General features: G+C 40.6%; 1 protein-coding gene across 4 annotated transcripts; it reads right to left on the bottom strand.

The window, feature by feature from the left end:
- TRUB1 (TruB pseudouridine synthase family member 1) lies at positions 1–27,194 on the bottom strand. Of its 4 annotated transcripts, none has more exons than XM_044439557.1 (8): positions 26,868–27,183; positions 24,753–24,845; positions 22,286–22,341; positions 13,567–13,648; positions 6,968–7,040; positions 5,554–5,693; positions 2,122–2,178; positions 1–464 (listed from the first exon to the last, which is right to left on the bottom strand). In XM_044439557.1, the coding sequence occupies exons 1-8, from the start codon at positions 26,983–26,985 to the stop codon at positions 250–252; spliced, it is 834 nt and encodes a 277-aa protein (XP_044295492.1). In that variant the 5' UTR covers positions 26,986–27,183; the 3' UTR covers positions 1–249. The 4 variants fall into 4 exon arrangements, 3 of the variants coding, with proteins under 3 accessions (XP_044295492.1, XP_044295483.1, XP_044295501.1); XM_044439548.1 differs by having other exon boundaries at positions 24,753–24,848; positions 26,868–27,179; XR_006415619.1 differs by having other exon boundaries at positions 373–464; positions 2,122–2,442; positions 24,753–24,848; positions 26,868–27,194.
- Between the last annotated feature and the right edge of the window lie 204 nt (positions 27,195–27,398).

Below are 27,398 nucleotides of genomic sequence, written 5' to 3'. Positions count from 1 at the left end.
TAGTAATAAGTCTCCTTCCTTTATGAATATGTTTACAATGCAGCATGGACATTATGAGTAGAAATAAACGCTGGACATCTTCCTGTGTGGCTTGGCATGGGCGGAAATGAGAGAAAAACATCATTTTCACTGTATTGTAATTTGTCATCCTCCATGCACAGGACTGTATATTTACAGGTTAAGACAAGACAATCCCAGAGCAATCTTAAAATGTCTCAGTCATTCGGTCTTTTTCCTTAGCTTGACTTATCACTTATCTTCACTGCTCATGGTGTGTTCTTCAGACAGTTCTGTCTTTAATTTTTTACGAGATGGCTCTGCCTGGAGAAGAGGCATGCAACACTCCAGGGATTGAGCAATTTCATCAATTGTCCATTTGTCTTCATAAAGTGCATGTTCTTCCAGTGTAAATGGTCCCTGTTTGGTTCGGGTCAGCTCCTGTACGGTGGCACAGGAGGAAAGCTCTATGGCATCGAAATGAAGCAAACAAAAGAATCAAACTGGCGTTCACATCAACATTTCATATCACTTGAATCAGTATGCCAGTAACAAAAGATAGTAAAATTGCATTATGCTCAGCATAATCACTATAGCAGTACATTCTCCTTCAAAACCATTTAAAGGTGCATTTTTGATTTATGTATTCTTCAGATGTTAAGCAGACAGGACTTGCACAGAACAGTGGCTAAGAGAATGAACTATGAATCAGAATTTGTTCTGGTTTGAATCTTGACTTTGCCATGAACAAGCTGGCCTTCAGCAAGCCCCTCCAACCTCAGTCTCCTCAATCTCTTGGAGGAGGGGAATAATACTGACTTACCCTACAAGCAGAGGGAGGCAACTTGTGGGCCTCTAGATATTTTGAGCCACAACACCCATCAGCCCTAGGAAACACAGCCAATGGTGAGACTTCATGGGAGTTGCAGGCCAAACATCTGAAAAGACACAAGTTCTCCATTCCCGCTTCACAGGGCTGCTGTAAGAATGCATGTGAACTATGCTGAACACATGCTATGTCAATACAGTCCTAGAACAAGACACTCATTGGCAGTGTTCACATGTATTGTTATACACAGCTGGTGTTAAACATAGTGTGTTGCTTTAGCCATGAATTTACTTCCCTATTTCTGGGTTGCTTTCTCCCAGTCTTTCTGTCAATGTTCATGGTAGTTTCATTTTCGGCCTGCTCTTGCTGGATGGCTCTGTTTGAAGGTGGATAGTAGCATAAGCAAGCCAGCCACATTGACACAAGCCGATGTTCACACTTAACAGCAAAACATGGATCTTTTTTCTGGGTTGTTGCTGTTCAACAATCCATGGATTATATGCTTCACAGATCGAACAAATAGCTGGATATCAATAAACCACATCATGACTCGGTATTATGCGTGAATGAGGATCTTTTCCTATTGTGTCCAGATGTTTTATGGTAGGATTTCTAATCTGAGGCCAAAGTTATGAGAAGCTAAATGTGACTATTTCTTTAAAAATGAAAAGCACCCTAACTGCAGACCTTGTATCCCTTTTCACATGGCTGCCACTAACAGAACTACTATTAATATTACACATTTATTCTTCCAAACCTATTATATGTATATAATGTGAGGAATGATCTCACTGAGTTAGCTATTGCCCACAAGAGAGTACAGCATCAACAGCTGTTACAAGTGGACAGTTATCAGTATCGTATGTACATTTTGTACATATTGAACAGAAGCGAAAGTAGCTTTTAAAAATGGATGTAGCTAGGCAACTTTCCATGATCATGCTAATCTTTGGATGAAGTGGGATAGTTATATTATGCTCTGCAAATTGTGGTTTTGAATAACTGTCACATCACCTTTAAAGATAAGAACATCCTGCCTTGACATTCTAATCTATTTATCTTGCAGGAAAGAAAATTGTTTTGTTTTTTGCTATTAATTCAATTGTCTACCCACCATTTTATCACTGGACCCCTTAATAGTCAAGTTCACTGTATGCTAACAAGGGCAAAGTCACAGCAAACAGTGCAGCGGTTCTGGCACATAAATCTGGCAGCCAGAGATACAGAAAGTAAAAACAATCCTCTTTTAACAGGAACATTTGCTCCCCAGGCGACTGCACTTTGTCTGTGCCTACCTTTGCCAATGTCGTTGACCAAGCTTCTGACATAAAAGCCACTGCCACATTCAACATCTGGAATGTTAACAGTGACATGGTAAATTGCCAATGTAGTACAAAAATCTACTTTACATAGAAATGCAAAAATGCACTAAGCAAACAAGAGAATGATTAAAATATTTATGGGCACTAATATAAATTATTCATCCTGTAACATATGTGAGAGTGAGATTGTGAAGGCAGTGAAGAGAGAAAAGCAAACAGAAATAAAATGCACCAGCTCCATCATCGTTCTCCTTATAACCACCAGCTGCAGGCTTTCACAAAGAACTTCAGGCCCTTTGTTTGGAAGAAAAAAGATGCCAAGTAAGGTCATATTTACCTACTAGAGATAAAAGCTGTTGTTTTAAAACACTAGCTCTACATGTTTTTAAAGCACTGAAATGGATGCAACTCATATGCGCAAAACCAAACCTTCCCAAGTTTGCCTCTCCTTTGCCATTTTGATTACAATAAGCTATTGAAAATAAATCAGTCAATAGAAGCAGCCACTGAAAGGAAACCATATATTAAAACATAGGCGTGCATTAGGTAATAGAGAGGCACTCTAAGCATGCAAGTAAAACACAACCTCAATCAATCGCTTACCTGTACAAGCCTGCACGTACGTCACATTTGAAATAGGCAAAGCGGTTTATGTTGGCTTTCGATTGCCATAAAAACACTGTTTTTGTCCAGTTACCGAAATGCCCATTTTACAAGGTAAAAGGCAAAGGCTGACAAGAGACACTTTTTTGGAGGACACTCAGTGCGTACAGGGGTAGGTAGAGCTTACACATGTGATCTTGTGGGTTCACCACCATTGGCTTGGTGCAAACTGCCCTTTAACCACACAAAGGTGGACAGAACTTCATGACTATTATTCCCGTCTGAATAACAGGAAAGAGGCTTAGCAGGACTATTACTAATACCCTCATAGACTATTAGTAAAACCACAAGGTAAAGTCCAGAGAGATGCTGTCAGGGATTCTCAACTGAGACATATTCCACTGCCGCAGAATGGAAGGCCACAGCTATTCAGAATGGATCTTGTAACTGCCTATGTACCTGGACTAAGCTTTGGCACTGAGGAGTATTTCTAGAAGCCTGATCCATAATCAAGGCACCACCGCCAACATGCATTTGGTCAGGGCATTTGAATCAGGCCCCCTGGAAAAGATCTTCACATGGGAGAAGCCAAGCTTTTACGTAACCTAATTCTGTTAAGATAATGGCCACATCACTTATTCAAGCTCTTTAACTTAGAAAAGGCCATTCATATTTTTACTGTTATTGGATGTGACAGGAAGGTTGTTTATTTGCCCTTTAAGGTTTGTGCTTGTAATTATACTTTACACACTTCTGCACCGTAGAGGCAGTTGGGCACAAATACACAGGCAGGTCCCCACTCTGGGAACTAACATTTAAACAGGCTAACAATGGGGATCTCATGAGCTTGGCCCTCTCCTCCTTGCCCTAAAGTACCAGAATACCAGGCAGCCTCTTAGCCAAGCTGATATTTATTGACATTTCGCAGCTGCAAGATGAAGCAACTCTGAAGGTGTCTAAGTGAGCTTGGAAGCTTGGCTTCTGCTCATGTCAAAAAAGCTGAACTCAAGCTGAAGACGTCCCCCTAAAGAAATTCACTTTGCATAACTGTGGACCCTACCTTCAGGGGGGCTTCTGCTGGTGAAAACCAGCAAAACACTATGCAAGCCCTCAATCTTGGCAGCTTGTCCCTCCCAGTGCTTTGCCATGGGGTCAGGAACTGGGCAAGGCAATGCCTTCCCCTCCTTCCACCCCTTTCAAAACATTCCTGTGGGCAGCAGGGGTTCCCCAAACTCCTATCTCCATTTCTTCAAGGTTTCATCCTCCTCTTCCAGAACCCTCGTCATGATGACCTAGGAAGCCTGCCAAGAGTGGCGGTCAGCTTCGCTCACTACAGGGGAAACAGCAGAAGGAGAATGAAAGAAAGGGAGGGGGCAAATGCAGCAATATACAGGCTAAGCCAAAGAAAATGTGGGTTTGAGGAAAATTTTGACATTAGAGAGAAGTAGCACAATCTGCCTGTTCACAGAATGCATTTCAGGTATAAGAGGCAGCAAAGGAGATTGAGCAGAGTGGCGATAAAGAGAAAGATGCTTCTGAGTAGCTGAAGAAGCAGAGATCACTGACGAGACAGACAGCAGGATGAAAAGGAAGGGTAGGACAGTGCTGTGGAGGCTATTCAAGAACAGGACAAGGGCTTCATGCTGACTATGGGAGCATGCTGGAAGACAACGGAAGAGTCTGGAGAACAGAGCGTCACGCAGGAGAATGAAATGCTTTCAGAAGCTGAGTTTGGGTTATTTATGTATACCAATAATCTTATGATACCTTTCAGGCAGACAAATTCACAAAACGTAGTTCACAAAAATGAAGTTAAAGCAATTTAAAAACATAACATGAACCCACAGGATATTAATACTAAAATGGAACCATAAAGCCATTCAAACCTAGACCAGCAATCTACAGAAAGCATAATATAAAAATAATAAACCATGGCAGCTTAGAAATCCAGCCCAGCATCATTGATTAAAAGTTCTTCAAGGCCCATTGAAGAACAGCTAGAGACAGACAAATGTATATCTCATTGGAGGAAATTCCACAAATATGGGATAGGGATATGAAAGAGAACTCAGCTGTGAAAGAAGAACACCAGAGAAATGAAGGTTGTAGTAATGAATAAGATCATGATCTAGACATTCAGCTGAAGGGAAAAAAGAATGAGTAGAGGTTTGCAATGTTGCAGTGGGAAGGAGAATAGCTGATTCTACACCTCCCCTTTTGATTTTATTTACTTAATACCATAAAAATATCAATAACAAAAAATAAAAAGGTAAAAATACAATACAAATGAACTGAATCATTATTTATTCACATCTATATACCTCTCTTCTCCTTTTCTTCTAAAGTTCCCTTCTATCAGAACAGCCCCTTCCTCATCCAAAATTGCAATAAATCATACAAAGGCTGAATACCCTTCCCTTTCATTAATACGTATTCAATGAACAACCCTGAAATGTCATTATTCTTGGTTGTTGACCCTTTTTTCACCTTAATGCTACACATTAACTTGTCATTAATAGCTGTTTCCAAATTTTCTTATACAATTCACTTAACTGGAAATGACAATTTCCCTTCCAGTTCTTTGATATCAATAAATAATAAATTCTGCACCTCTCTTAAAACATATGCACTACAGGTCAAGTTGTCCATCCTTTTTCCTAAAAAGGATAGGAATAAACAGATGTGCATGCATGTGTGTGTTGTACCCTTGCAAGTGCACGTAGAGAAGCACACATACTAGAGAAAAAAGGGAAGAGCCTGCTCAAGGAAGCAAGACTAATATCCAGTGCTTTTGACCCTTACCGAGCGTGAACAAGGGCGGCTCGAAGTTTTTGAGAGTGAGACTGTAAACGGTGACTAGCCTGGCAGGCTTTGCTTCCACACCTTCTCCTTTCCTAACCAGATCCGACAACCTCTGTCCATCTTTCTTCAGGGCAGAATAGCTGATTAGGGAGCACATACAAGAGCATATTAATAACAACACAACATAACCACAATGGTAATTAATGCTCCTCAAGTATTTTTTGCACATTTAGAGTTGTTTCCAAATGATCTCCCTAAATGTTGGGGCACAGTTAAGAAATCTAAACTAACCACAGAACAATCCTGACACAGAAACAATAATTATGCCTGAACTTGTAGCTTTTGAAGAGAGGAAACTAAGAAGGCATCTCACCTGGAGCAATGCATCAGGTGGGATAGGGCTTCCTTTGTTCCTCAACTTAAGAGAATGAGAGAGTGACCTTGATTGTGCACAACTGGATTTAGGAGGCAATTTGGAATCCAACTGTAGGTTTGCAAGTTTCTCTGAAGCAAGTCAAGCACCACAGACCTTGACCAATGTCAAGATTGGTAGACTGGCATTTTAAGTTAGCATGTTAAATCAGCAGGTGTTCAGGCCTACTTGACTGACAGTTGACATGAGAGTCTTTTTCCTGCAATCAGACTGGCTTTCCCAAGTCAAATCTGCTTATTCTCAGGACAACTGTTTCCCAGTATTGCCAGTTCAGCCTTTGGTAGACCAGTCTTACCAGTAACTCTCTGCCACTCTCTTTTTCACATACAAAGTAGTCAAACTGTTACACTGTTTAGCAAATGGTAGCGAGAACTAGGACCATCAAAGAAGGTCGACAGGTAATACACCGAGCTACAGAACCCTCCCCATGGCCAATATACCCCTTAACTCCAGGGCATGCACACAGGGTTCCACAAAGAGACAGGCATTAGAAGGGCAGCTGACCTCTGAGGATTTCACTGGTCAACACATCTGGACTGTTGGGTATTCCACAGGAAGTGCAATCAGGGTGAAGTATGGTCCAACCCAAGCCTCCATCCAAGGAAGACTTCATTTAGAAAAACCTCTCCTTTTAGTTTACATGCGCCTCAAGGATTGCAACCCTGCCTATTAAGTAGTAGCAGCTGAATTTGGCTTAAATAGCCAAGGTACAAAAAGTCAGCCTCACTAATGACCTGAAAACCTGGAGCTGAGTCCAAAAAGCCGGCATCAAGGGGCCATTTGCATGTGTTGTTCAAGTCACTGTCCCTCTGGCTGTAACTCTGTCACAATAATTTATTCTTTTAAGGCAGAAAACTGCCTTGCTGTGCCAGTTTTCTGCTGCACAGAGGACGCTTTCCATTACCAGCAAAATAAGCTGTTGCAGGCAGCCTTTCCGAGGATATAAAAGGATACAAATCAAGCCTTAATCAAAACACTTACACTGGGGGAACTTGCATGATGTTTCCAGTGAATTTCTGCAGGACAGCCTCAAGATCCTCTTTGGTTATCCAGTCTGCCAAAAGAGAAAAACATGTGCACACAAATATTTCAACACTGGCTTACATTCAAGCAACTGATGAACTCTGGGCATTCCACAAGAGAGAGATTCATTTTGGGCATTTGATGTTAATTCCAATAAAGTAATAAAAGAACATATCCAAGGGAGACACTAAACTATGAGGTACACACAAATGAGATACAGCAGACAGATGAGAACAAAGGGCAGAGATGAGCTAATACATGCTGCTGCTTAATGATCCAGATCTGCAGGTGCAGGTTTTCTAGTATATTTTGAAGCTGTGGTATACAGAAGGAAAATATCAGCAGCCAAAGCCAACCTGGACAATTTCAGATAGGCTGAGGGTCATCTATTATCCCCACCTCACTCTGGAAAGATTTAGGCAACTGCCCAAGAAGTAAGATAGACCTAAACAGCATGAGCATGCAAAATCTTCTGCTTATCCCTTCCTCCAGCAGCAGGGATTTCTCTTAGATTATATAATCAAGAGCAACAGTTCATACCTTGTTTAAACTAAGGCAAGTATATATGCACATGCATTGGAATCCAACTAACTAAATTAGGGGTACAGAACCTCAGGTTCCGAAATCAAGCCCTTTTGGGTTCACCAGATTGCCCCGCCCCCTCCCCCCTGGCCCCAACCATTTCATGACCATCTGATGGTTTCTTGGCTTTCATGCAGGTTTTTCTCCTCTGAGGCTTAGTTCCTTTAAGCAACAATCCACTCGTACAGGAACCGCATCCCTTTTGCACTCAATCCCATCTGCCACTGGAATTCAGGCCCCCCATGAACTTCTCTGTGATGAAATTTGGCCCTTGGACTGAAAGGGGTTTAGTACCTCTGACCTATATCTTGAGAGTAAATACTTGGAACAACTTCAAATGCAACAATGACTGTAAGGGGACAAGAAATCAAAGTTTCTGTCATTTCCTGTTTGTGCACTTTCCTGCTTTTCCAGTGAAGTAATGCGCAAGGGTTACATGTGGAAACATATTGCTTAAGTTGTATTTGGAAGGGGATGGAAAAGCACCAAGTTTCCATTTGTTCTACCATCAAGTGCTGGTCAAGTCCAACGAACGCTGGCTTGGAATATAGAGACCCAGGTTCAAAACCTTCCCAGTCATGAAACTCAGCAGATAATCTGAAGCCAGCTATTATCTAGTATGGATAATATATACATTGTCTTTATCTCCTTGAAAGAGGAATGTGACAAAAGTGGATTGAATAAACACAAGCAAATAAAGTTATTAGAGGTATCTAATCTGCATCAAATTATTTTGAGTGCACACATGTGTGGCTTGAGGGAGGAAAAGTTCAGAAACTTACTTTAGATTGCAAATTTTCAGTGCACAGTAGCCTTAATAAGAGCAGAGGCAGGGAATGTAACAACAAACAAAAAACTCTCCTACATACAGGATCTGGCTGCTTATTTGCTTCCACTCCAATCTCAATGCTTATTTTTCTGATAAGCTATATGACAGTATGAACAACTTTCTCTATCGAACTGTAACATATGCTAATACAAGTCTACCTAAAGCCTCTTCTGAATAACTCAGACGTGCATTGTGGAAGAAGTGAATGTAATAGTCATACTATGAAATACTTGGTGAACAAAAGCATTTCTTCCTGATGAGAGATTAGGAAGTTTTCAATTGAATGCTCCAGCTGTCTAGGTCCAAATTTATTCTATACTATAACACTCACTTTTCACATCCAACATCCAATCCAGTAAACAAACCTTGCCTCTGCAACCCTCCCTCCCTTCCCAATAGACAGCTCAAAAGAATCACGAACATCCCACCACAATTCACCTCCCATTTTAGAAAAAGTCTCCAAAGGACTGATACCTGGCAGGTGCTTTGTATTACATTTTAAATTGATTTTCAAAGGCAGGATACCCACTAGGTTTATTCAAACAAGCCACATTCATGTCATGCTAAATTAGAGATGGGAGATACGTAGCTTTCTAGATACTGTTAACTGTATCTTCCATCATCCCCCACTACTGGTTGCAGTGGCTATGACTAATGGGGATTGTGGTCCAACAGCATGTGGAGCACCAGACATTATTTACTCTTGCACTGTAGTTTAGCATGCGGCAACAAGTTGCAGCAAGCCTGGACCCTGGGAAACGCTTTGCGGTAGTGCTCATAGCCATTTTTCAAATTCCCATATGAGCCCAAAGGTGCAAGAAAGCTTGAGATCCCTGAGTTATGGAGGTCAAAGCAAATGGTGCAGTTCCAGATAGAGACCAGGGGCTTGTGGCCCTCCAAATGCCCATTACCATTATTGGCACAGCCAATGGAAAGGAATTTGGGGTGCTGAAGTTCAACCTCCACAGCCTCTGGTTTAATTACTGAGACAGATTTCAGACATATGGATTCTGCCCAAAAGGTCAGATTTGGGCTTGGCTATTGTCTTTCCAATGATTAATTGGAACATTCCCTCTGTTCATCTGCCCTCTCTCTAGTGAATCTCAATGGTTTCTTGCTGAAGAATGCAGCACATGGGTCGCTTTTCTTTTTCTAACGTTTTCATCCTTCCTCTTTACTTCTTCTTGGCACTTGCAGCTCTCTTCCTGAACAGATGGCTCTCGCGATACAGATAAGAGGGTTATTCTCTGAAAAGAAAACATCTCATCTCTTATGCTGTATTGGAAGGAAGCAACTTTAATATCTCATTTTATACAAACAGAACAGTTTAGAACCTGGATGGCAGAGGCAGCTACCGTGCCCAGCAGCAGTTTAAATCAAGTATCATTAACAAAAATGCTGCAGCAGTTCATAAATCAATCAGGACAGCAACTACTGGAATACGGAAAGGCTCCAAATTCCTGCATGGTTCCTGCTTTCTCTGAAAAGTAGATTTGCCTGTTCGTCCTTCCTTCCTCTTTCTTTCTTCTAGTTATTACACCAGCTGCCCAACAACATGGTTCTTTGAGTGGCTCACAACAATATGAGCCATGGAAAATAGGACTGATACTATTGCACTTGAGCCATAGTATGCAGCGTGAGATCTGTGCCTCTCAACTACAGAGAGAGCGAGTTAACTTTTAAGGTATATTCAGGCATTCCCAACTGAGTAAGGCACATTCATAAAGGGAAGGGCAGCTCTAGCCCTGCCTTCCTTCTTTGTCCCATTTCCCTTCCATAAACTGAGTGTGACAGCAATGTGACGAAAGCGTCTCCTTTCCATGGAGCTCTGCACATATGCCAGAAAGCTAAAAAAAAAAAAAAAACTTCCAGCATGTCTCCTGTCAAAGGCCCACCTACAGGGGAGAAGTTTAAAGGAAGGACTGACAGGTGAAAACACTCTGTTATTCCTCCCACCCTCTCAGCAGCAGTCTGGCAGGGCACAGGATGCCCTGAATCTTCCAATGTTCCAGAAACCTGATAGGGTTATGCCCTTCGAGATTTTCATGGAACTAAAAGTTTAGTATTAGCTTATGCTTCAAAATGCTTGCTTAAAGCTAAGCTATGGCTTTGCTCTGGAAGGTATTCAAGAAGATTTCCATCTTTTCCTTCAGTGATTCAACCTTTTGAAAATCTAGGGATTTTAAAACAATTTTTCAGAGACTGGTAGCCAACTGAGCCCTAGTGACAACACTAACGGCCTTGTACAGCAATTACAAATGCGTGCAGAATTAAGATAATACTCACTATTGTTGTTTCCATACACACCCTGGCCTTAGCAACCACTGGTTGCATTATGCAGGCATTGGCTTATGCTAATGCACCATCATTACTCTTTAATGAATGTTCAACACATTCAGTTCTAAGTCCTTCTAGCGCAAAATAACCAAAACAACCATTCACAACTGTAGAATCTGTATCAAAGCCCTTCCCTAAAAGTGAATGTCCATCAGATAACATCAGGGAGGTTGCAGCTGGACAGAGGGTCTTCCCAGCGGCTGCATCCCAGTTGCAGAATCCCTATCCTAAGCACATGCAAGGCAGCTACCAGAAATGGTATTTTAAGAGCATGTCATACATGCTAACACAGCGCACACAATCAAACAGGAAAACAGAAATGTCCAAAGAAACCTTCTTTATCACCACAAGGTAACAGAAGATAATTTATTGCACTTACCTGTTACTGGGTACTATAAATAGAGAGGGCCACATAGCTGGTTTCCTAGCAACTGCTATCTACAGCTTTCTTCTGTGTAAGTTCTAAAGGAATTAATGGGAGTAGTTGCAAGTTTACTCCCCAATTAGTGGCATTATTGTTTTTTTCCAGAAGCACCGAGAAGCATCTTTGCCTAGGATCAAAAGCAACCCATACAAAACAGCAGCCTAGCAACCATTTCAATTATTGGAAAGTGTTTTCTCTTTCCCTCTTTATTCCTTATTTGTTTAGCTGTTTGTCTGAATCTTGGAGTATTCTGAGGCACCAGAAAAATCCAGAAGTGTTTATTTGAGGAAGCTGTAAGAACAAGGGTCTTCCCCTTTGCATGATGAGCCTCATTTATTAGTAAGCACTATCATCTCCCATGTGGATGTAATGAAGGTAAACATTAATGGATTTTTCTGACTAAGTAAGGGGCTCGCTAGCAAAGCAATGAATTTCTACCTTCCTTATGAGTATCACTTCACCGGCAGACGTCACATTTAGTCGTCTTCAGCAAGAACTAAGTTACTTTCCTTATGTTGCACATGAAACTCTGCTGCTCTGCATTGACACTACCTACACACCATACTGTGAACCAAGGGAGAATTGTTTTTTAATCTTGTCTCATTCCAGGCATACCGAGAACTGTCTTGACAGTGGAACACAAGCTCAGAAGAGCAAAATTACTCCATGCTAGTTTTGTGTCCTTAAGCCAAACAGATCCATATCCAGGATGTGCACAAGCCTTTTGATGACTCTTGGATGCAGCCAAGTGCATGCAGTCCCCACATGCTTCACAGACTAGTGATTCTGCATGTTTGTAAGCAGAAACGTGAAACATGGTGCCTTTGCAAAGATGTCTGTGCATGAATTGAGACAGGAAGCTGCTTTATACCATTTGGTCCACCTAGCTTAATACTGTCTCAACAGTGGACTACCTTTTGCAGAGACTGGTGGTGAGGCAGAGGCTGCCTGCCAGTGGTACATGCAGTGGGCATGTTGGCAGCGGGCATGACCAAAGCAATTGTCCCCAGCTCTCCCTCATATACATTCTTTTCCCACAACCAGACAGGCAGACATTCGCTGTTCCGCACCTGAGCATGTGAGGCTTCAGCAAGGGGCGGCATAGAAATGTTTACATACATACATACATACATACATACATACATACATAAATAAGGTGGAAAGGTTTCAACCTCCTTGCCTGGGTGCTGAAATCATATCACTCATATCCTGCTGTCCAGCCAATTGGCCCTGGGAACAGCTTTGACATACACCAGGCAAATGAGGAGAGAGAGGCACATTATTAAACTGGGGGAGACCCAGCAGAGTGGCAAGCATGTAAGAGCATTTTGTAGTGGGAGGAGGAATGTATTGGGGTTTGGGGCATGGGCACCTGTATAGGCCAAACTGAAGGCTGCTGATGTTACCACCTAACTGCTAATGGCTCTCCAAGTTTCAGATCCTAACAGGGATATTGAGGACTGAACCTGAGACCATTTGAATGCAAAGCATTCAAGCTCCAGTCCTTTCCACGTCAGCCAGAAGAGAGGCTATATCAAACGTGATCCACTAGTGGTATCTGGGAGAGGATCAAGCCGAAATGGAACATAAGCAACTAGGGTGCCGAGTTCTGTTCAAGCTGCCAAGAAATGGAACGTATAAATATGATGATACAATTTCTCACACAGTACAAGTAGGTCACAGGAATACTGAAAACTAGGGATAATTATTTCACATTATATATTCTGGGCTACAGTGTTATTTTGCCCACCACCACAAAAACTTACATGTTCTAGGGACCTTCCTTTTGAGCCTTTGGGCTACTGCATCACTTAGAAAACTCACAAATAAAACATAAGAATGGATATGAAGGTTTCGTCCCACCTTTCTATTCAGTTTAAATGTGATTTTCTTTTCTCCATATTAATAAAGCCTTTATTCTGACCTTAAGATCTCTGCTTTTGTCTAGTCTGCTCTAAGAAATTTAGGAGAGGTAATCTCTCCCCAGGAGAAATCAATTCATAGCTGTTACCTTCATTCCTGGCTATAGGAAACTTATCTGGTCTTCCAGGACCTGCCTGGTGAGAAGGAGAACAGCAGTAGAGGCTCAAACGAGGGCCCCAAAGCAAAGATCTGAGGCCACAGAGGGTCATCCCTTCTACCACCTCTGGTGGGAGTGGGAAAGGAGCCATTTTGTTCCTGATATCATTAGACTACTGGAAGCCAGAAATCTTTGCCAATCAACCTGTCACCCAGAGATCTACCTACACATCCAATGCTACCTTCCACCTGCCCCAAAGCTAGACTAACATCAGTCCTTCAAAACTAAGCTAAGATTCTGCACTTGATACCTTCTTCATTATGATGTAAGCAAAGCACTGCAGTCAACATTAGCATATTACTTACCATAAGGTTTTTCTTCAGTTATTTGTCCAGTAGAATCAAATGTGTCTGTTGCCTTTCCCAATTCTGCAATAACAGTGTATTTCTATGAGAGGAAAAATACATATTAGTGTGCAGTTTAGTTTAAGTCAGAGTGGGATACCAAAGAAGTTTAATGAAATATAGAGTTTGAAGTTATGCTTTGGAAAAGCAAACATACTTGTAGGGCAGCCTTCAACCTGGTTCCATCCACATGATTTGGACTACAGCTCCTATAATCCTAATCAGAAAACCCACTATCCATGCTGGGGGGGAATGATAGGAGCTGTAGTCCAACACATCTGGAAGACACCAGGTTGGGGTTGAAAATGTTTTCCTACACATGCGCATACTCTTTCTGATTCAGAGTGCTCATAAAAATCACTAATTGGCCATTATAAAAAGTCACAGCCATGAAAAATACTATTGTTGTAATATTTTATTGAACTAAAAAGCAGATTTAACATGGGAATCCATCAATGTCAGTGAACATGTCATCAAGAAAGATTGCACAGAGCTATAAAATCAGGTTATAAAAAGGGAGAGAGGGAGATGAGACTTCAGTCTTCACTATAAATGCTATCATCCTCAGGGAGAGAAAAGAAAACTGTACATGCAACAACGCAGACAAGGAGAAGTGGAATATTATCTCTACAATGAAATTGAAGCATAAGTTTCAGTCAAACTGAGTGCTGCTTGCAGCAGTTAAAAAAAGAATCAGGGTCATAGTCACAAAAAGATTTCATAGTATTATTCGTAATGAAACATTTACCAGTCCTGAACATATACAGTGCAGCCATCGTTCACCGGCAGCCACGGGACGGGGGGGTGGGGTGAGCCAAAGAGACACAGCAGGAGTGGAAATCAAAGGCAAGTACTTCTGAGGGATGCAGAACAACCAGGCTACGGAATTACAGGAAGGCTGTTTTCAGTGCCATCCCAGTAAGTGGTCAAGAATGAATTAGTGAATTGTCACAATGTGCCTCAGTAGTAGGACAGTCATTTGCCTGCAGAAGGTCCCAGCTTCGATCGCCAGCTTTCCTAGGTAGAGCTAGAAAAGAAATCCTGCTTGAAATCCTGGAAATCTATCTGCCAGCCAACACTGTTCATCCTGGGCTAGTGAAATCAAAGTCTGGCTCAGGGCAAGGCAGCTTCCTACCGTTCTATATCACAGTCTAATCAGAGAATGGATGGATCACATACTACATGTCGTATCCCAAGCTGTCCCTGAGAATCACCCAAATTCCTAGAGCGGCTTTCTGTTGGGATCAAAGAGATTAGATTCCATCTTGCCTCTGATCCACACAGAAAGCAGCCCCAGAAGCTTTGGTGATTCCTCATAACAGCTTGGGACATGGCACTAGTGGTGCAGGGAAAGGAGGAATCAATGAAAATCACCTTCCCCATTCTTCCAGAATTCCTATAAGCAGAATTCTGTTTATGGGATTCCTGATTGTACTCACAACATTTAATTCTCATGCAATGTCAGTAATTTCAGAATGATTTATTTATTTCTAAAGCTATCATTAGCTCTTAAAACAAACATATTATTACTATATTATTGTTCGTCTTTACAACAACATTCAGGGGCTAGGTTCAAACAGCATGCATGTGGCTTGTAGTAACAGGATGCCATTACAAAGCTTCAGTGTTCATGGGCACTGGGTTACATATATGCAACCCCTACTCAAGGGTTTTCATGTTATGGGAACCTGGTGAACAAAGGTTATTCCAGGATTAAAGGGCTTTTGAAAAATCCTAAAACAAATGATGGCTTATAAGATTAATGCTGTTTGATCAAAAATTTTCACTTAAAAAATGCACTTTGTCATTCTTTTAGACCACAGTCAAATCCAGTTAAGTGAAACTGTGGTAAACGAACCAGTGGATGCCCGAGTCCTGCTGTAACTCAAAATAAGTTCTCTTCACAGATAAGACAAGAGAAGGGAGAACATACAAATTATCCCATCTCAGTTATACTAAAAATGGTTTATAAAAATAAAATCCAGGTAATAAAAACAGAAGAGCTCAACAATTCAAACTAAGGCTAAAATTTGGATGCGGGTTTCAGAAAGAGTAAATCTAAATTTAGCAGCCAGCATGAATACAGACCAACATCACATCTTTTAGAATAAATTTTCTACAGAGGGAAAAAGCTGACTTCATACTAACACTGAACTGTTTTTTTAACTGCAAGATGCTGTAACTGTTCTGTCACTGCTGAAGAACTGCAAGATCTTTCCCTCCAAGTAGACAGATAGTTTCACCCTTTAGAATCCCTTCTAGTTTGGAACTGGACTAGCTTACAGGGCAGCCCAAGGCATAGGAAGCAAGTTAAAAGGTTTTAATGTTTAAAAGGAGTGACTGCAGGGGATACTTCCACTGGGTCAAACTGGAAAGCTCAGGTTGCATGGAAATATAAGGCCCTGTTAAGTAGTTATATTTTTTAAATCATTCTTTTCCCATTTTAACATTATGGCAGCATAATGAAATTGCAACACTATTTTCACAGTGTAAGAAATGACCCCAGATTAATCCTATAAGTTTATTCCTTGTTGCATTTATTCATAACACATTGCATTTTAATACTAAAAATTGTTTTCTATTATGTGTTCCCCTCCTTCCTTCCCCCTGTGAAGAAATCAGAAGCTTCTACTGAGAAGCAGGCCCTAGTTGCTGAGGCATCCAAATGCAGAAAAACAATGATATACCAGTATCTGAATGAGGATTTTAACTTTGTACACCAGGATCCCAAACTATCTACAGACTGTTGCCTTTGAACACAATGGCAAGTGACAGCTGCTGTTAACCTGAACTTCTAGACTACTTCTTTATGTATACAAGGAGGGAGAAGTACAAAGATCTGAACCCAGTCTCTCTCTCATAATCAGAAGATTAATTTATGTTCCTCACTGCAAAGCTGCAAGCATTCAACAATTTGCAAAATTTTCAGTGGACACACGCTAGTGCTTGCATTCAGGTCTTGCCTTCATGTTTGGCAAACAAAATGACATTCTTATACATTCTTACTTGGTATTGATACAAGTTGACAGCTAAATCCTATCCATGTTTACTCACAATTCTCACTGTTTTCAATTAGGCTTACCAAGGAAATATGCACAGGATTGAGCTGAGTGCTTTTGTTCCAAGTACAGGGATCAATTTTTCTCCTTCAAAGTTGCAAATTCTATCAAATGGCTAATGACAGTTTCAGGATTTGTTCAAGTAAGTACTTGAGGACTGCAACATCAGGAGATTTTCATTACATTACATTCATATGCCACCTTCATTACGTCCACAAGAAAGGAATAATTTTATCCTCGCAACAACAACCCTATTAGGCTGAGAGGCATAACTCAGGCCTAGGCCAGTCACCCAGTGAGTTTCACAGCTGAGTGGGGACAAGAAATGAAATTTTCTGAGCTCTAGCACTCTAACTACTTATGACTTAGATGTATAAATGAACAAAACATCATCTTCCATTTAATCTGAAAGTTGTTTCTTTAGTGTTAACTGATGTCACTTTTGAAAGGTTATTAATAGGCAGCATGGTCACACGTCTTACTCCTTATAGGAAAAATTATTCTCCCCATCAGCTGAATAGGCCTTCAAAAAGACCATGGAGTATAATAGGAAAAAATGGCTAGTTCAGCTTTACAGACAACAAAACAGCAAGTTACCCTAATAAAGAAGCCGTAAATCTTTATTTGCTTAGCTAAGCCAGTCTGCAGACTTAAATACATTCACAAGAACTCAAATCCAATTTAAATTGTTTATCATCATTTGCAATAATTACTTGCACACAGCAGGTGTTTAATAGATTCCAGGAAGAACTGCTTTGCCCAAACATCAGTAAAGCGATCTATTGCTAAATTTTACCTCTTTGCCATAAATTAGCATCTCCATTAGGGTGAATAACCTATCAAGGTAAGTGTGCTTGGCCAAAGCAAATACTGCTGTATAGGCAGGGTATTAGAATGAGAACCAAGTCCTGATAACCTGTGAAATATCTATTCTTCCAATGCATTGTTCATTGTCATTAAATCATAAAAATATTTACTGTATTTCTCCACTGCCCATTGGCCAAATCTCTCTGGACATTTCACAAATTAAGCTTAACACCATAAAACAGGCAAAACTAATAAAATGCAGTGTAAAACTGTTGCAAACTGCCCATAGATGATGGCAGCACCAGTCACACTTCTTTGAAGACTAAAAAGCCTGGAAGAATGAAAAGATCCTCATTTGGCACTGAGCATGGGTGCCAGGTGAGCTTCCCTGGGAAGGTTCTTTCATAATTGGCATGTTACCACTGAAAAAGAGAACTCAATCTGCAATAATAGAAAAGTGCCTCCTTCCATAGTAATTCAAGTTCATCCTATGCAGCTACAGTCTCCTAAAGCACATGTATTCCAAAAACTACTGACTTTTTGGAATTTCAGGACTATCAGGATTGCTTTGAGCTTTTGGCTCTTGCAGTTCTAGATATTCTAGATATAATTGTTATCCAATTATAACACAGGGCAGAAAAAGACATCACTCTGTGCTGCTCTCCAGGCTGTCTTTACATTACAAGTTTTAACACATTTCAACAAATGCCTCTTTGACTAGTTTAACTTTCTGTATGCTTGTTTATACAAAGATACATGTGCATCCTTGGCAAGTGTGATGAGGATGCAAGTTTTGAATAAGTGCATGTTGCTTTAAAACCATGGAAGCTGTGATTAGGGAAGGACGTCCCAAGATCCCTGTAAGTCGGCAACAGTCCTACTCTAGAGGAAAGTAGGCTATCTCCCCCACGAACTCCTTTGGCAGCAGAGGACTGTATAGCATAATACAGCTTCATTTGAGAAAATTAAAACTGCTTCCACTGCCCATTTGCAGATCCCTGGGAATTTAGCTGACTATAAATAATGCATGTTGTTTTAAGACAATGACAAGCTAAAACCTCCTTTGTTCCCATCATCTTTTTTTCATCCTTAACACTGGAGGACTTTGGAAGCCCCACTGTGTGTCACCATTAAATGAATGGATGGATGGTATCCAGCAACAGAAATATATTTGGCTATTACCTAAACAAAGTCAATGCCAGCAACCACTAGCTTTGATGAAGTTGAGGTACATCTGCTGTTGGATGATAGAGCGCCTTATTCAAAACAGTTACAGATGGTGCGGGACACTAAATTTGAGAGACGAAGGCTAAGGCTGCTTAACCTTTTCAGCAGCTGCTATTTGATCCACTTTTGAAGCTGCATTTACATAGCCAGTTAGTAGAATCTTCCTGTCCTCTCATCTCATGCATTGAGAGGGCTAAGCTCTGTTTTAAAACTTACCAATGTGCACAAATTGAGATCTCAATTAACCAAGAATAATTTCCAAAGCAACCAAAGAACTGCCCTGGCTAATATCACACTCCAAATTCCACATGTCATATGAAATAGGAAGTGTAATATGTCCTGCAGCTGTGTTCAACATGGTCATGCAGATTAAATTGTTATGCTTTCCCTGCAGCAACAACTTAAGCACATTAACTGTGTATCTGCACATTCAGCAAGTTTCCAGCTGCTGCCAACAGCATACTTGAAGCGGGAAAAGGTGACCACCTTGATGCATACCACAGCCTATATACTTAAGGTAGAATCCTGCTAAGAGTTCTGTGGTAGTCTTGAAAGGGCTTTCAGGAAAAGAATAGGTTAGAATTCAACATAACCTTTCTTCATATCAAGACTACAAATTATTAAGCTGTAAAAATGCATCACCTAGTCAGCCATGCAACACTGTTCTCCACAAATTTCCAATAAAAATGATGCGCACAGGAGGACCAGTACCTTGTGAATATTCTAAATTCCATTTCCCCCACTAGAAAATCCTCTTATTTAAACTGGAAATGCATTAGACGTGTACGTATTTTAACTTCACCCACTCAGATACTATGAATGATACCAACTAGCTGGTAATCTTTTCTTGTCCTAGTAGGAATGTCCTACTAGGAGGCAATTCAAATTGGAACAATTTGCTGAATTCCAACTCTACCAGTTCTAACAGTCAGGATCACTCTTGAGGTAAGAACGTCATAGTACTGCTGACCACCAGAGTAAGTACTCACCCTGGATGGAAGCTTTCACCAGATACATGCTCAGATTTACCACACCATTCCCTCCTCATCTTCCCTGCTCAAGCATAGCACCAAATCCTGATACATTGCAAAAAGGATAACTCGCAAAATGCTGGAAGTTATTGATTTAATAGCCCTCTTTAAAAAAACTCACTCATTTTTAGTTTTCCTTTTAATACAGCAGGGGCTAGACAACACAAGGTGCTTCCAAATGTTCTTCTGTGCCAGTTGAAAAGTACCTAGTAAAAGATAGCTAAAAATATACTAAACATTTCTAATCTTTCCCAGCCTTTGAAGTCCAAAGTACTTCACTACTATACATATTGCAATTACATTTTCAAACCTGACATTGCTTCAGGAGCTTGTCAAGTTTGGGCCTCTGGCTGTAAATAAGGGAATATAGCCTTATTTATGCAAAAATCCTTGAGGCAAGAGAATCACGATGTATGAGTATCCCATCTTAATTACTGAAATGGTAAGCTGAGTTGATGGTAAATTTTCTCTATTGGTAAAATTATAAATTGTGTATCCTAAAAATAACCTCTCAAAAGTACATCTTCATCAGGGAACACAAATGTATATTAGTATAAAGAAAAATAAAATAGGAAGCACTGAATGAAGCACAGAAGAAAAAGGCCATGCTCATCTGATTTACACTTTAGAGTTGTGCTGGGGGGGGGGGGGGCGCAGGAAGATTTAGAGCTAGAACTCCAAATGTGGCGCTCCCATCCCATCCCATCCCATCCCTCTCAGAGCTGGCATAAAAAGAACTGCACAGGCCATTATCTCTGAATTCAAGAACTAGCCTGGGTGAGGAGAAAAAAGGGCATGGTTGAGTGAGGGAAGGCAGTGTGTGAGCCAATGACTTGGGCCATATCCAAGGGGTGACCCAGCCTTTTTTCTTCCTAGGTGAAGTCTAGAGGGGATGTAGAGTGCAAGGAATGGCAGTGCTAAAGCTTAACTCCATGCATTGGGCACCCAAGAAGTTGCCAAGTTCTGAGGCTTACATGTATTGGGCACAAAAGGTACTGGACTGCACCACAATAAAACTGGAAAGGAGGCTAAAAAAACAGACATATGCTAGCAGATATCAATGGGTTCTGTACTAGCAATTACTAACGCACTTGATACTTAGTATGGACTGGGCCCAGTGAGTTACTGCATTTTAAAAAAGACAAAGAATAAACTGAATATATTTTGATTGGTCAATTAATTCAAACAGTAACAAATCATAACAGAAGTATGAAGATGTGAAATGAAAGAATTAGGAGTTACAAGAAACAAAGAATCAAAAAAGAACTAAGCCCAACGGGGAGAACATAAAGAAGTCAGAGATGAGAAATAGGTAAAATATAGATTAAGAATGCATTTGAAGATGACAATCTCGAATTGAGTATGAAAAGGCAACTCATTAATTTTTCTAAGGAAGAAAATTTAAAAGCAGAAAAACCTGAACATATTTGTATGCACAAGATAGGAAGATGCACATAAAAACAAAACCTAACAGCTTACAATACCATCAAGAAGATCAGCTAGAAGAGCATTGCAATAACGCATTTGGGAGAAAAACACACACACTAAACCAAAGTATGAGAAGAATGAACAGAAAAAGGTGAAATTTTTACAACAGCTGAGAACTGGAAATGATAGGATTTATTTAACGATACAATTGGAGAAGAAAGAAAAGGATCAAATATGATACTAAACTAACTGCCATGAGTAAAAGGAGAAATGATACTATCAACAGGAATAGGGAGAGAGACTCTGGAGGAAAAGGAAGCTCTGCTTTGAAAAGGTTTAACTTCAAAGGGCCAGCAGACTACTATGAAGAAATAGCAAGCCAAGAGGAAAGATTAAACAAAGAGGATGACAAATTGGGGATAGAAAAAAGTAATTTAATACCAATAGCAAGAATACAATAGAAAAGCACTAAATAAGGTAACTCAGAAGTTGAATAGAAAGAGATTGATAGATTAATGAAAATGAGAGATTTAATAAAGGAAACATTTAACTGCAGAAGAAAATGAAGACAAATGAGAGGTACAAAACTCAGTATCACACAAATAAGAATCAGAATGATTAATAGTCCAAAATGCAGAGAAGAGGTCACGAAGAAGAAAAGATAATTGTGTTGCTGTTGGGACAGATTCAATTCTATTTAAGTATGTAAAGTACAGTCGAGTGGTAAACATGGAAACCAGATTGAAAAATGATCAGATAGAATGAGCTAGAAATGCAAATACATTTAGGGAACAATGCTATGACCACTAGTCAGCATCTTCGACAACAGGAAAGGTCAGAGTTCTAGCCCCAACCTTGGGAAGGCATTCTGAGGTTGGAGCTGGAACTCCAACTCCAGATTGCCTTCCACAGCTCTGTTTAGAAGTTCCCCAGCCCCCAAACCATAAGAACTGGATGCTGGAAAGAGCAAGCAGAACCCTGTAAGTGCTACCCACTTTTATATATCCTTGTTGCCCATCCATGAAGCCTTGAAACTCTGCATGCAGAAGTCTTGTCTACCAAAGGTAGTCTGCCTGCACAATTTGGAAGGTGGGATTGAAGAAAATGTAAGGCATCCCATATTCCTACCTTAGAACCTGCCAACATGCTGCTCAACATTCTAGTTCCTTTTCCAATGCCAACCACTGTTAAGAAACAGAAAAATGACTTGAAAACACTGGCCCTGCTATCTCTGCTTTTAGTATTGCCCGCTGTAAAATATCACAGTAGTCAGAAGCACTATTTCACACATTTCTAGCACCTTCTGGTAACAGGATCAATTGATCCAAATGGTGGCAATACTTCCTAGAAGAAAAATTATGTTGGTGCACATGATCTTTCAGTAAGTTGAGAAAGAAAAGCAATGAAGGTAATTTATTGCTAAAATACCTACAACTCTACATAGGGATCCTTTTGAGCCACTTTAAAGAATTCACAGTCTTCGACCCTGGAAGAATGACTGCTCAGTAACAGTAGCCTATAAAAGGAGGCATGCTAAGCAAAGACAGAACAGCTTAGATAACATACACATTAGGAAGTTGCAACCATTTGCTGTTCAAATAGCCCTGGTTAAAGATCTGTTGTGTTTTTCCTTGACTAAAATCAAATCACAATTCAAGTTAATTCCATAGTGAGCAGCTAATTGCAGTTAACAGTTTACACAGACTGCAGCTGATGGTCATCCATGCTGACACATGGATTCTTGCACCTACACAAAGCAATGTTGTGAAAGTCTTTGAAGCAGAGACGGGCATTTATGCAGGCTGTGGGCTGCAAGTAGCCCTCTGTTCCTTTCTGCAGTCCCTGCTAGTTCCCAAGCCCTCATCATCACATTGTTAAATTTTAAAGGCAGGGCCACAGAGAAAAGCAAAAAGGGGTGGAGCTTGTTTCTCATTAACAGCTTTGTCTTTCCTGGGCTTCTAGGAGCAAGATCTCTACTCCCAACATGCTTTGTTCCAAAATAAATATACGGGGCTTTGCTGCCAGCCAATTCCAGCAATTTGGCAACCACCACTTTGGTAGCATGGGTAGAAGATGCAGGGCACAGTGATGCTCAGGAGAGCAGAAGGGTCACCATACCATCAACAGTTGCCCACCCCTCATTTACAGAGTGTTCTGCATCCACCCTCAAATAAGAAATCCTGTGCCTTTGGCTAGTTTGAGGATCCAAAAGGAATCCTTTCTTCCCATTTTCTCTCTAAGGGGGAGACCACTAAGAGACCATGTCCAAGACCTGAGATTTTATCCAGGAGGAAAAAGCACCTAGAAATACCAAGTTCCATGAAAAATCAGCATTAAGTTATAAGAAGTATAAAACACACAATACTGTTAATTAATAAACATGCAATGATTACTAAGACAATAAATAGTTCATAATGGCAAATCCACTCAGTCATATCAGAAGTTTAACCAATCATTCACCTGGTCAATCAAGAGTTTTACACAGCAACATCATCTCACAGTTAGTGGTCAATTTGTATTCCAGCCTATTTTAAAAACTTGATTATCCCTACAAACTCTTTATCTCAACCTTCCTATTTGTAAGCCTGAGCTAATAATCCTATTCACATTTCTCACCTCTAAATGGTTTACAAATTCAAAGGACACTGGAGAGGTTCCAAGTGCAATTCTATACATGTCTACTCAGAAGTGAGTCCTATTTAGATCAACTGGGTGTACTCCCAAGTAAGTGGAGAATAGAATTGTTGCCAGTCATTCATGACAACAACCCTTCTCCTGGAAAGCAATCGTGTAGACAAAAAGAGGGCTTTTACCTTGGGCATACAGCAACCCTTAAATAGTAGTACAGGTGTGCAGTTTAAACATCATGCTATCTTTACTATGAAGGGATTAGGGTAGCCTAACAAAACAACCTAGAATGTAAGGCCATATTGCACTGACATGATTTCCCTGGCCAAAGACCAAGAGGAACCTCAGGTGAGTTGAACCTTCTGTTTTCAAGCCTTCTTTAAGGATGATAAAAGCGAACACCATAGGCAAAAAAGTAATTCCTCATACTAGCTTTTACTCTGTGAACTACAGAGCTGTTCTTCCAGTGTTATCACAGTCACACAAAACCAGGGAGTGTAACTTGTACTTTTGATTTTTACTAAGACTAGTGAAAGACTTTCTCTCGTAAGTCTTTCTATAAAATTCTTCACTCTACCTAGAAAAGTCAAGAATGCCTGCTTTCCCCAGCTGTGTAAGACAAATATTACCAATGCATTAAACTTGAGGACATTTAAAGAGATCTGCAAGTTTGGAAGCCTTAAGGTACTGCCCAATGAAAATGTCATGCAACTTGCTCAGAAAACTAAGATTCCTAGAAGCTATGACTTCAAAGCCAGACTTCAGATGTCAAAGTAAATACTAGAAACCTGAAGTCATGACTGCATAAAATGTCCTTAATATATCCCATATGTTGAGAAGAACTAAAAATAAATAATGGACTTCGAATGGTGGTGGGATCCAGAGTCAGGGATCCCTGTGGAACATGTACAGTATTTCACTAGATTACATCACAATTAAATGCCAAACAAACCAATATGCAAATTACCTAGTACGCCAGTGGCATTGCTATCCAGAATCCCACCATGTCCAAACTTTAAAGCTTGTTTCCTTTTTCTTCTGGTAGGCTCCACTATACCAGCTTCTGAAAAAAAATAAAATCCCAGAGGACAAGAGGGTGCAGATACATTTGTAGCAATAATAAACAAGGCACATAAATTGCTTACTCAATTAGAAAGTGGCATAACTAATTCAATAGAAAGTGGTTAATCTGAAGGAGGGAGAAAAATTGTAAAGCAGAATCCCAGGAATTGCCATACAGTAAATTAAACACGTCACCTAAGAGCAATTTCTCATTTCTAGCACTGGTTGCTATGAGATAATTCTTTTGATATTTCTCTATATCAATGTACAACGAACATCACATTTACTTATTTGCTGGTTATACAAAATATTTTCATCAGCCCACAGCAGCATCTCAATATATTTCCCACATTTAATTCCATATAATGGTTGTGCATCTGTTGGCCAAGTCCCTTGCTGGTTATGAAAAGAAGAGATACAAGACCGCAAACTGTTCTCAAGATGATACTGATACCCTATCAGAATCAAGCAACAACAGCAGATGAACTGGACCTGACTGCTGCATGCTTCAATTCTATCTTATACTGAACCAATATTAGCTATTATTTAACAACACACTTTCCTAGAACACTTAGGTCCTTTAGAAAGATGGAACCAAAGATTACCATTACCATTTGATTACCATTTCATCCTATGAGTTGTATCACATATCTATAAATATAAACCTGTTTTTGGATTACTGTAAACCAGGAATACCAGCACAAAACTCTACAAGTCAACAGCAGAGCTACACAAAGCCTTGGTCAACTTTTTTTTATACTATTCTCATACATATGAGGATCAAGGAGCACTAAACAGTTATTAATTTTATTAACATTACCAGCATGAATTAGCTATTGGAAAAATGCTTTATGAAAGATGTAAGGGGTCCAACCCATACTGATACACTAGAGTCCCAATACGGATTGGAGGCCTTGCACTTATGTCATATCCTCTCCCCTCCCAAGACATTATGAATGTTTGGTTTGGTACAAAAGTTAAGAGGTAACTGATTACATGGTTGGCAGAAGACCAGCAATAGCATTTGTGTCTGTGCACCCCCCCTTTTATTTTGGTGCTAAGAAGATAAAAGAGGGAGTTGTGAGTACTCAAGATGTTTGCCACCTGCTCTGACCTGGCAACCTCTAAATGTGTTTGAACTATCATGGCCATCCTTTCTAGCCAGCATGACTGTCTCGGCCTACAGGAAGACTTGTCTGAAAGCCATGCCAGAAAGAAGCCCATCATTTGTACATGCATTTCTTCATAAGTGATTTGCAGCAACTCCATCTCCCCGTCTCCTATCTATCCCAGGCACCTATAGGTAGGAATAGTAGAGCCCTACCTAAAACCCAGGGCCAACAATACTGAGCTATATGGAAAACTGATTGGAACTTCCTACATTCCAAGCTGCAAATTATACTGGGAAATCAGACCCTGTGTACAGACAGTTGCCAATCAGGAGGTAATAATATGTAGGGCACAGAGTTCCTAGTGCACATTAGTCCCTTTGCAACCTCCCAAACCCTATGAGTCTTACATCACTTACTGATTAGCTAGACTTCCATAAATACCTGCTAGGTCCCAAAGCTCTCCTCCAGGTGTCTCCCCATGCCTTGGTACCCTCAGAACGTGGCTCACTAAATGAGGTGAGGCAGGTGATTCGCACAGAGAGATTTTTTCCAGCTGTAAACTGGTCTCCATCAAGCAGCTCTCCTGACACCTACTCTATAGTCTTTGGGGCAGCAGAGGAAGGGCCTTTTCTTTTGCTTAGTCTTTCAGTTTTACTGCATCTTTAGTATTTTGCACCGGTGAAACCCTTTATCCTGCTTACAAATTCGGTTTTATTCTGTTTTAAGCATATGGCTTTACATAATGTTTTACTATTTCGATGGTTTTAGGCGTGACCCTGGACGCTTCCCAGAGAGCTTCGACTAATAAGCACAGTAAAGCTCTAAGTACAAGTAAATATACATAAAACCAGCTTTCCCCGTTCCTGTTAGCAGTGCTTTCCTTCTCACCCCCTCTTCTCGAGAAATACCTGCGAACAGCTTCCCCTTAAGACGGTTTAATACATCTGAAGAAGTGGGCCCTTTAGGTTTATACACTGCAAACAGCCCATTACAAGAGCGAAGCTTCGCAGCTGCTGCACTATTCATAACTGCGTCCAACAGCACTCCTTGGGCCGTCCCGGGCCGAGAGAAGTACGCGGCGGCGGCAACAGCAACAGCAGCAAAAGCTCCCCCGCGCCGATTCCGACCCTCGTCGAGCAAGCTCCGCTTCCTACCCACGTGGCTCCACCAACCAAGCTCAGCCCGACAGCAAGAAATCGCCCGGTAAGACCGGGGAAAAAGGAAATTAAGTCCCCGCCCACAAACTTTATAGCAGAAGAGCATTGTGGGAGTTGCAGTCCTCTGAATTGTGTTTTTCTTTTTCTTTTGCAAGGCTGCAGGGGCTTGTGGGAGTTGTAGTTAATTGCTTTTTGCTACTTCCACTTCGCTTCGGAATGCCTGGTTACGGCTGCACCTGCTTTATTCATTATTAATCCCAATCGAACAGAATCAGTCGCGAA

The sequence above is a fragment of the Varanus komodoensis genome, unplaced genomic scaffold (assembly GCF_004798865.1).
Source record: "Varanus komodoensis strain SLA01 unplaced genomic scaffold, ASM479886v1 scaffold1, whole genome shotgun sequence".
In the NCBI taxonomy this organism is placed as follows: domain Eukaryota; kingdom Metazoa; phylum Chordata; class Lepidosauria; order Squamata; family Varanidae; genus Varanus; species Varanus komodoensis.
The sequence above is the reverse complement of the archived record's forward strand: the minus strand, read 5'-3'. Positions and strand labels throughout refer to the sequence as shown.